The sequence below is a fragment of the Panthera uncia genome, chromosome C2 (assembly GCF_023721935.1).
Source record: "Panthera uncia isolate 11264 chromosome C2, Puncia_PCG_1.0, whole genome shotgun sequence".
NCBI classification, from domain to species: Eukaryota; Metazoa; Chordata; class Mammalia; order Carnivora; family Felidae; genus Panthera; species Panthera uncia.
The window spans coordinates 11,633,265-11,642,977 of record NC_064810.1 but is presented as its reverse complement, the minus strand read 5'-3'; the positions used below and the strand labels follow the sequence as shown (position 1 = coordinate 11,642,977).

Here is a 9,713-nt window from a genome sequence, read left to right as displayed (position 1 = left end):
AAAACTGCGAAATGGGCAGTGGCCCTCCCAACTTCAATAGGGGTACAGTAAGGCTAATATGAGGTAAGAGATGTGAACGCGGTTTGCAAAAACTAAGCGCAAGGGTATCCCTCGGAAGCCAACGTGCCCATCCCAGGTGGTCAGGACTGGCCATGCAGCCGCCGAGGCACAACATCCGCCCGCAAACTCTTCCTTCGGCAACATCTGGCATAGAGCCTGCTCTGCCTCTCCCCCAAGACCCTGTTGGGCAATCCCGGCTTGCAACATTTCTGAAAACATGTTCTAACGTTGACAGAGCAGAGGAAGGCGGGGACCGTGTCTCAATTCCTCTAGGAACCCCTCCTAAAAATTGCAGAGAGGGGTGTATGCCGTGGTGACGGTGGCTGGGGGACTTTCCCTTACTGCCCTTCCCACACCCCCTGCTCCTGGTTTGTCTTTCCATCCTGTTCCCATTTCACCATTCCAGCCATCAGAGCGCATTCCCAGTCCCTCCTACCCCGGCAGTTCTGCCCCTTCTCAACCCCTAATGCCGCCCTGCCTTCTGCTTGCCAGACCTTTCTCCAAGCCTCAGCTTCGAGCAACCCTTGCTCTAGGGTCCTAAGACCAGCAGCGTCAGCATGGACTGAGCACTAGATCATAACAAAGCTCCCCCCAGCGTCCCAAAGAAGCAACCAGGCTCCACCCCGGTTCCCTGACCCAAGCTCTGCACTTGAACAAGACCCCAGGTACTCTGGTCTAGGGCAGCTCTGATGACCTCCACCAGACCCCAGAGGCAGACCTCCTTGCTCAGCCAAACCTTGCCATCTGACGCTGCTAGTCAGGTGTCCACATGGGTACCTCATATCCTCAGGTGGATTATAAATCACCGGAAGGCAGGGAGCCCACGCTTTCTAAAGGACCTGGCCCAGGGCTCTGCACAGACATTCAGTGAACTTGGTCAGTCTGTCTAGAAGGGGCCCGTGTACTCATTCATTCACATATTCACTGAGGACCAAGGAGGGGCCTATCCCCCGTTCAAGGCACCGGGATACAGAAGCGAATGCTGCTCCCATAGAGTCTGCCCTCCGGAGTGGAAGAAAACAGACATGCATAAGTAAGTAGACAAGTAAGTGACGAGGTCGTTTTATTTCTTATCTTATTTTTCGTTTTTTTAACGGAAGCTTCACGAATTCACAGGTCATTATTGCACAGGGGCCATGAAAATCTTCTCTGTGTTGTTCCACTTTTAGCATGCATGCCTGCCAAAGCGAGCACAGGACGAGGCCATTTTAGCTGCTGGCGAGTGCCAGGAAGAAAATAAAGCAGGCGGGAGTGACAGTGGCCATTGGGAGGGGTTGCCACTAGGATGGGTGGTCTGAGAAGGTTCATATCTGCTCCAAGAGCCCAATTGAGAAGACGGGGGCTGAGGCTTCCAGGCAGAGTGAAGGGCCCCACAGAAGGAGGGCCTGGCCCATGTTCTGACCCACGTCCTGTCTACCCTGCCCCTCCCACATCTCATCTATCTACCACCTCCCTCCTGAGCAGGACAAATCCCAGGTGTCAGGTCCATCCATCTGTATCTGTCCACCTCACCTCCTCGCTGTAGGGCAGCCACCCCTGCTCAATTCCCCATCCTTTTCTCCATAGCCAACTTTGCTCTTGCTTTAAACATGGTGGAGACCTCACCAGACGTCCATGTGCCCAAGTGATGAGGAAAGAGAGCTCCTTTTAAAAACGCTATTCTTACATAGTCTCATTTTCTTAGTTGGGACCAGGTGACTCACCCTGGTCCTTGCTACACGCTACTCAAAATACGGTCTTCCAATGGGCATCAGCCTCATCTGCGAGCTTACTAGAAACACAGACTCTCAGGGGCTCCTGGGTGGCTCCATCGGTTAAGCATCCAACTCTTGATTTCGGCTCCATCTAATCTTTGCTTTAAAGAGTGCCTGTAAACAGAAGTATAATCATGAGTTTCATTTTGCAAATGAGTTAACCTTGCACGGGGAGGTCAAGAAGCCTGCCCAAGTTCACAAGCTTGTAAGGGGGAGGCTGAGCGGGAGACACCCCCCCCCCCCCCGCCCCGGTCTGACTATAGAGCCTGGCCTCTGGCCACCCACTGCCCCAGAGGAGGGGTCACCTTAGAGCTTAGGCAGTCAGTTCTGGTGCTGGAACAAAGTACCACATGAGGTGGGGCTTAAGGAACAGAAATGTGCTGTCTCACGGTTCTGGAGGCCAGAAGTCCAAGATCAAGGTGTCAGCAGGGCTCGTTCCTTCCAAGTCTGTCCCATCCTTCTCCCCAGCGTCTGGTGATTTGCTGGCAACGTCCGGTGTTCTTTGGCTTGTAGAAGCATCACCAGGATCCTTCCCCTCATCTTTACATGTCTCTGTGTCCAAATTTCTCACACAAGCCAAAGCCAGGTAGTCTGGCCTCTAAGTGCCTGCTACAGTTCTCTCGGATGCTGTCTGGGATGAGACTGAAGTCACACTTCTGTAATTCCTTCAGCAAGATGTTGCTGCATTTTGGTTCGGTGGGTCCAGGACGGTGTCTCCGAAACAGAGCCACACGAGCAGAACATCCACGGTGTTCAGCAAGCCCGGGGACCGAAGGGGCTAGAACCCCCCAGATCCTTGATGCAGAGAAAACATGTGCGTAAAGGACACAAAACCGGGATGCCACCTGAGTCTGAATGAAAAGCACAAAAGAAGTGTCTTTGGGGGGTACCTGGCACATAGCCAGTGCTCAGTAAATACCAGCTACTGTGGCCATTTTACTAAGCAGCTACTATGTGCCCCACTCTGGACAAGGCCCGTGACTTCTATTTTCTTCTAACCTTTCTAGCCACTCTAGGAGATAAATACTATTCTTTCCATTTTACAGACGAGGAAACTGAGGCTCAGAGGAGTACAGCTAAGGCAGCTGGCTCTTATCCCCAACCTCAGGCTCAGGACTCTTCTTTGTAAGACATAAAGGGGCTGAGAGTTTGAGCAGAAAAGCCTCGGAATATTATAGCAGAGGAGATGTGCCTGTGTAACGTGGACAGCCTTCACCACCCAAGCTAATATTTCCAGGTCAGACAGATCGCCTTCTGGAGAGGAAGGCGGTGGCCTCCCAGCTCCGGTCTCCTTAAGAGAAAGAGATCTTTCTCTTCCCCCGGCGGTCTCATCTGGAGTCAGATCCAGCCGCCGGCTCTTACAGCCGGGGAAGGACTGCGAGCCAACGGGAAAACAACAGGTGAGCTTCTGAACAGTCCCCTTCTGTGCCTCAGGCAGGGTGCCTGCCCGGACGACGGCAGGGCCACACTGACTTCCAGAACCTTCTGTCTCTGCAGGTGTTTTAGGAACTTGGCCTCAGCGCTTCAGTGACCCATATTTTATTACCTTTCAGGTTTCTATAATTCATCATTCACTCCTTTCTGAAACCCTAGAATGGAAGTTTAGCAGCTCAGCGCCCCGGCCTCTCCCCATTCTCTCCCCAAACACATCGGTCTATTTGTTCTCTTTATCCCCACTCTTCCTGCCCGTTCAATGGGGAAAGAGTGAAACCGGATGGCTGCACCCAGTGCGGGGAAATGACTTCAGAGCCACCTTTGTTTTCCTCATTCCTTTGAGCGCACTTGGCCCCACGTCTCTATGAAAGGGCTTGTTTGAACCATTTGGAACATCTAGCGAGCGAGAGATGCTGCGGCCAGAACCGCTCGCATCTTTTCAGGCTGCCTGAGACTCTAGGTTCAACTGCCAAATTTTTGCAACAAAACTAACCATGACATTGGACATTGTGTTATAAATTAGCCACAGCCTTCCAAGCAAATTGTCTCTTTTCATTGTATCAATGGAAGCCTTTGGAACATTTGGCTTCAGCTCCTGACTTTGGGGAGACTCAGAGAATATTTTTGGTCTGCCCAAAGCAATGAGGATTTCTATTTCTGTTAGGTCACCCTGAGTTTGAAAAAAAAATACAAAATCAATAAAACCCCCAAATCCCATATGTCCATCTGCTTGAGCTCTGTCACCAACAGCCAAACCAATCCTTTATTCCTAAAAAGGAGTCTGAAAAATACTCAGATGCCGTCTAATTGTTTCCCCTTCCTTTCAACGTTTTTCCACATACAAAAAGAAAAGTCACAAGTTTAGACTTAGAAATAATCTTAAGTAGTAAAGTTTATTAAAATCGGGCCTTCAAATGATATTTATTAAAAATAAATAAGCTTGGGGGGTCTCCATGGCTTAGTCAGTTGAGTGTCCGACTTCGGCTCGGGTCATGATCTCGTGGTTCGTGGGTTCGGGCTCCGCAACAGGCTCTCCGCCATCAGCAGGAAGCCTGCTTTGGATCCTGTCTCCCTCTCTCTCTGCCCCTCCCCACCTTGCAGACTCTCTCTCTCTCTCTCAAAAATAAACACTGGGGCGCCTGGGTGGCTCAGTCAGTTAAGTGTCCGACTTTGGCTCAGGTCATGATCTCGTGGTTCGTGGGTTCGAGCCCCGCGTCGGGCTCTGTGCTGCCACCTCGGAGCCTGGAGCCTGCTTCCGATTCTGTGTGTGTGTGCCTCTCTCTCTGTCCCTCTCCCACTCATGCTCTGCCCCTCTCCCTCTCTCAAAAATGCATAAATGTTAACAAAACTTTTAAATAAAATAAAATAGATGTTCCTATAATATTTGTGAAACACACACACACTACCCAGTGATCATAGGTGGCATTTTAACCAGAACAGAGAACGCTGTCCTACCGCCTACGTGCTTCCACGCCGGAAGGGAGGATAACTGTGACAATGACACGGTAGGTCACTATGAGCATCCTGTGAGCTCGTAACAACTCGATCAACCGGCGCTCCCTTTGGAAAATGAACAAAATTCCTATCTTTTCCAATTTTCTTTCCCGGCAGGAATCTTTATTTGACCTGAACCGTGTCTAAGTGTAACACAGATTCTGCCAAGATGGTCCGCAGGTGAGAGGGAACGAAACGTCTCTCAGGAGCGCTGCTCCATCCAAGAACACTTCCGGAGGGTAATCCACCTTCTCCCGCCCGTGTTCTCTACCGCTACTCTCTTCCACCCAGAAAGGAGCTGAGGGCCCTTCTCCCTGCAGCAACACCCTCCCCCCCGGCCCTGTCTTCCCCGTTCCAGGCACAGTTGTGTTGGGATGAAACCCGCTACACGGCGCCTTCAGCGGTGGCGGCCACGTCTCATCGTGACGGTGTGTGTTTCAACAACTCGCTTGAAACCTCAACTTTCCGAAGAATTTTGCCCGTCTTTGAAGACAGTAGCACTTTAAGAAGCGAGCCCTCTGGTTGGATCGCAGGTCCAAGCTCCAGCCAGCGTAAACGGCTCATTGCAGCAAAGACAAACCTTTTGCGCTCAGCTGACCTTCTCCAAGAGGACGGTCTCCCCGGGGACGACAGGGGGTCGGGTCCCCACTGTCTGCCATGCCAAAGGCTCGAGCCTCTTGATCCAGAGCGGGGGTGGCCAGCAGGCTTAGAGGACGGGCGGGAGACCTTTTAGGTTTCTGTGCAAGGAAAAGGAAGCCCGACACACACACCTCCCTGGGGGCGAAAGGAGTCACCGACACAAACACACACAAGGCCCCTTTAGGCAAAGACAAGAGTGGTTGTTATGGTGGACGCAAGTTGTTCCCCAAGTATGTCCTGAATGTGGGAGGCCACAGCAGCTGCCTCCCCTCGAGACGGCCCTCGGGGCCCCTGCCAGGAGCTATAATGACTCGCTGGCCCTTGCCAGCTGTCACACTTTGCATGCCACTGGAGCTCCGGTCCAGCAGAAGGGGCCATCCAAGTCACCAGTTTCAACAAGCGCCAAATCCTGTGCCCATGCTGGGCCCGCACGGCCACCCAGAGCTCTCTTGTCGGGCTCTCTGGAGAGCACTTCACTGACCAGCATGTCCGACTGACGGTGACCTTGGCCAGGGAACGGGACTTCTCCTTCCCAAGACAGCAAGGTGGTGAGGTCAAGAGCTCAAGGAAGCCCTCAGGGACACCCCCAGTAAAGAGAGGCCCTCTGCGGGGGAGGGCGGCATGCGTGTTTCCAGCTCTTTGATTCCCGGGGTGCCCTTGCCTCTGGAAGGGAGATGTATAGGATGCTGTATGGGCCACTCTGTCCCAGGCTTTAGATCTCCCTTTCTCATTCACTTCCTCTTCCTGCTGGCAGGGGAAAGCCCGAGAGCCCCCGCCTAGCATGTGGACGGAGGAGGAACATGCCAGGATGATACCTCAGCTGCAGGAAAGAGGGGGTCCTCAGGGTGAAGATGAGCGCTGCCAGAGGGGGCTGGTGAGGGTTCATGATCCCGTGAGCCCTCTCTTCTGAGGCTTGGCTGGAATCCATCAACTCGTCAATACTGGCTTGGCCCAGGCTTGGCCCTCCATCCTTTACCCCAGTCGCCAACCCTCCCCATCATGGCCTCCTCTTGGCTTGCTGGAAGCCTGATCCAGCTGGAGGGAATTCTAGAAGCCAGCCACTAATGGTGCAGCTCTGCCTCTCTTGTCTGAAGGCACGCTGTCAACCCCACAGACCCACTACCCCCCGGGAGCCTCAGTTACACCATCTACAGCAGGGATTTAAAAAAACATTTTTTTGAACGTTTATTTATTTCTGAGACAGAGAGAGACAGAGCATGAGTGGCGGGGGAGGGGGCAGTTACAGAGAGAGGGAGACACAGAATCCGAAGCAGGCTCCGGGCTCTGAGCTGTCAGCACAGAGCCCGACACGGGGCTCGAACTCACAGACCGTGAGATCACGACCTGAGCCGAAGTTGGTCGCTCAACCGACTGAGCCACCCAGGCGCCCCTACAGCAGGGATTTTTTTAAAAAATTCCCAGCTCACAGGGCTCCTGTGAGAATCATCAGGTGTCTGTAAAAATGCTTCGAAAAGCAGAATGATTTTCAAATGATTAGTGAGCTGCTGAACTAACCTGCCTGGAAATTGTGAGGTGACTTGTTTGGTCTCTCTCCTTCCTGCCCAGGCCCCTGTCTCTCTTCCCAAGCGACCTCTCCAACACTTTGTCAAGTCAAGGCCTCCTGAGGGTCAGGGGCTCCTACCAGGTTCCTTCCCTCGCTGTGAAACCCACAGGAAACTCTTGGATCAAAGCATGCTGGGAGTCTGAACATATCAAGGGACAGCCTGTGAGCCGGAGAGATTTCAGACCAATCCCTAGACGCCCCCCTGGACACACAGTAGTTGCAAAGCACTGGGCTGGACTTTGGAAGGATACGGAAGAGAATATGCGGTCCCCACCCTCCAAACAATCACACCCAAATGCAGAGATGATCTCCACCTAACAACCTAGGTCAAGGGAAATGCTATCGATGGTTCATCAAAACATGATGAGAGGGGGGAAAACATGAGAAATCATCAAGGCTTCAAGAAGAAAGTCATATTGGGGTTGAACCGATCCATGGACACGATATCACAGGCAGAGCAGGAGCTGGGGGGTCGGAAGCAGAAATCAGGGTGAGCCTATGGAGCAAATGTTGGTGGAAGAAAATGGGAACAGCCCTGAAATCAGCAAGCCCAGGCAAATAGTCCCCATGGTGACAGACGTCCCTCTTCTCGCCCCAAGGAGGATCAAGGTGGACGAGCCCATTTTCTTTCTGGTCCCTGGACATTGCATCGTCCAGCAGGACTTCCTGTGATGGAGGTCATGTTCTCTGCCTGTGCTGTCCTATAGATGGCCTCTAGCCACCTGGAACTACTAGATCCTGGAAGCCATGCTACCTTGGTTTTATTTTAGATTTTCATGGCCACAGGGGCTAAGCAGATGACAGAGGTTTAGATACCAAGGCCCTCTTCCCCAGGCTATGACGAAAGGCTGCAGTCATATTCATAGCCACCAAGTAGTGCTATTCAGGGAAGAGGAAGATATAGTCCCACCCTCAACAGATACGAGTGTGTGGGTGGATGTTTGTTTGTTTGTTTCTGATAAGAGGCTGATTTCTGTGTGAGTTTTTCCTTAAACAAGAGTGAGGCTTAGAGAGCGGAGTCACGGATAGGATGAATACATGTCCCTTTCGGGGAGGAAAGAAAGATGACCCCCAAAGCTCCTAAGTCCCTTAAAGATCTGTCCATCCGAGGGCGGGGAGACGGAGTGGCCAGTTGCAGCCATTCTGATTCTTCTAGTCCTTGAGCCCAGATTTTAGTCCTCAAGACCTGGCAGGAAATCACTCATTTAAAACAAAGAACAAAACAAAAACAAACAAACAAAACCACGTTCCACCCATGTTCACCGCAGCATTATTCACAAAAGCCAAAAGGTGGGAGCAACGCATCCGTCCCTCCATGGAGAAATGGGTAAACAAAGTATGGTACACACACACACACACACACACACACACACAGGACCATCACTTAGCCTTTAAAAGGGAAGCAAATTCGAACACGTGCTGCAACATGGGTGAACCTTGAGGGCATTGTACTAAATAAAACAAGCCAGTCACTAAAAGACAAATACTTCAGGATTGCACTTAAATGAGGTACCTAGAGTGGTCAAATGCCCAGACAGAAGGAGGGTGGTTGCCAAGGTTGCAGACTGGTGGGTAGGGACTCGCTGCCTAAGGAGCACCGAGTTCAAGTTTTGCAAGATGAAGAGCTCTGTGCCTGGGTGCCCGACAATGGGACCGGACTCAACACTATGTGTACGTTACCATGGTTAAGGTAGTGTTGTGTTTATACAGGACTGCAATTAAATAAAACGAATATGCACAATAGAGGCAGGGAGGAGGAGGGGGTAGGCACACGACCTTTGGCCTCACCAGTGCAACCCGTTCTCCGGGCGCCACCGCATTTCACCCGGAAAGGCGCGGTCCCTTCCCGCCGCTCTGGAGTCCCGTCCTGTGACTCCCTCACTGGCGCTCGCAATAACCTTCCAGGGCCGGGCTCGCGGCACCTCCGTGCCGGCCCGAGGCGGGGCGGCCAATGAGCGCGCGCCTGGACCCGGCCTCGCGCCCCCATTGGCTGCGCCCAGCGACCCGCGGCCCCGCAGGTTCCCAAGCCGGTTTAAAGGGGTCGGGAGCGGCCCGTTGCCCCGCCATCGACTCCCCGCGCGCAGGCCCGCGGGGAGGGGCGGCCTGCCGCAGGGCCCACCCCGGGGCGTTACTGAAGGGCGCCCTCGGCCGCCCCCACCGCCCCCCAGATGTACTATGCGCTTTCCCAGGCGCGCGTGAACGCGGCCCCCGCGACCATGCTGCGGCCACAGCGGCCCGGAGACGTGCAGCTCGGGGCCTCCCTGTACGAGCTGGTGGGCTACCGGCAGCCGCCTTCCTCCTCCTCCTCCTCCTCCTCCTCCTCCTCCTCCTCCTCCTCTTCCACATCCTCCTCCTCCACGACGGCCCCCGTCCTCCCCAAGGCGGCGCGCGAGAAGCCGGAGGCGCCGGCCGAGCAGCTGGGGAGCGGAGCGGGGCCCGGCGCGCACGCGGGCGGCGGCTCCCGGGCGGACGCCAAAGAGGAGCAGCAACAGCAGCTGCGGCGCAAGATCAACAGCCGCGAGCGGAAGCGCATGCAGGACCTGAACCTGGCCATGGACGCGCTGCGCGAGGTCATCCTGCCCTACTCGGCGGCGCACTGCCAGGGCGCGCCTGGCCGCAAGCTTTCCAAGATCGCCACGCTGCTGCTCGCCCGCAACTATATCCTGCTGCTGGGTAGCTCGCTGCAGGAGCTGCGCCGCGCGCTGGGCGAGGGCGCCGGGCCCGCGGCGCCGCGCCTGCTGCTGGCCGGCCTGCCCCTGCTGGCCGCC

At 54.2% G+C, this 9,713-nt stretch overlaps 1 protein-coding gene and 1 non-coding gene across 2 annotated transcripts in view; one reads left to right on the top strand and one right to left on the bottom strand.

Annotated features, from left to right (window-relative positions):
• Nucleotides 1-1,146: 1,146 nt before the first annotated feature.
• Nucleotides 1,147-1,254, bottom strand: LOC125922203 (U6 spliceosomal RNA). The gene has a single exon (XR_007457637.1). It is a non-coding gene; the product is annotated as a U6 spliceosomal RNA (small nuclear RNA).
• Nucleotides 1,255-9,018: 7,764 nt separating this feature from the next.
• The window catches only part of OLIG1 (oligodendrocyte transcription factor 1), a 1,363-nt gene continuing 668 nt past the window's right edge, over nucleotides 9,019-9,713 (top strand). The window contains exon 1 of the mRNA XM_049629301.1: nucleotides 9,019-9,685. Within this exon, the coding sequence (XP_049485258.1) occupies nucleotides 9,114-9,685 (572 nt within the window). The 5' untranslated portion in view covers nucleotides 9,019-9,113. The remainder of the gene's footprint in view (nucleotides 9,686-9,713) is intronic.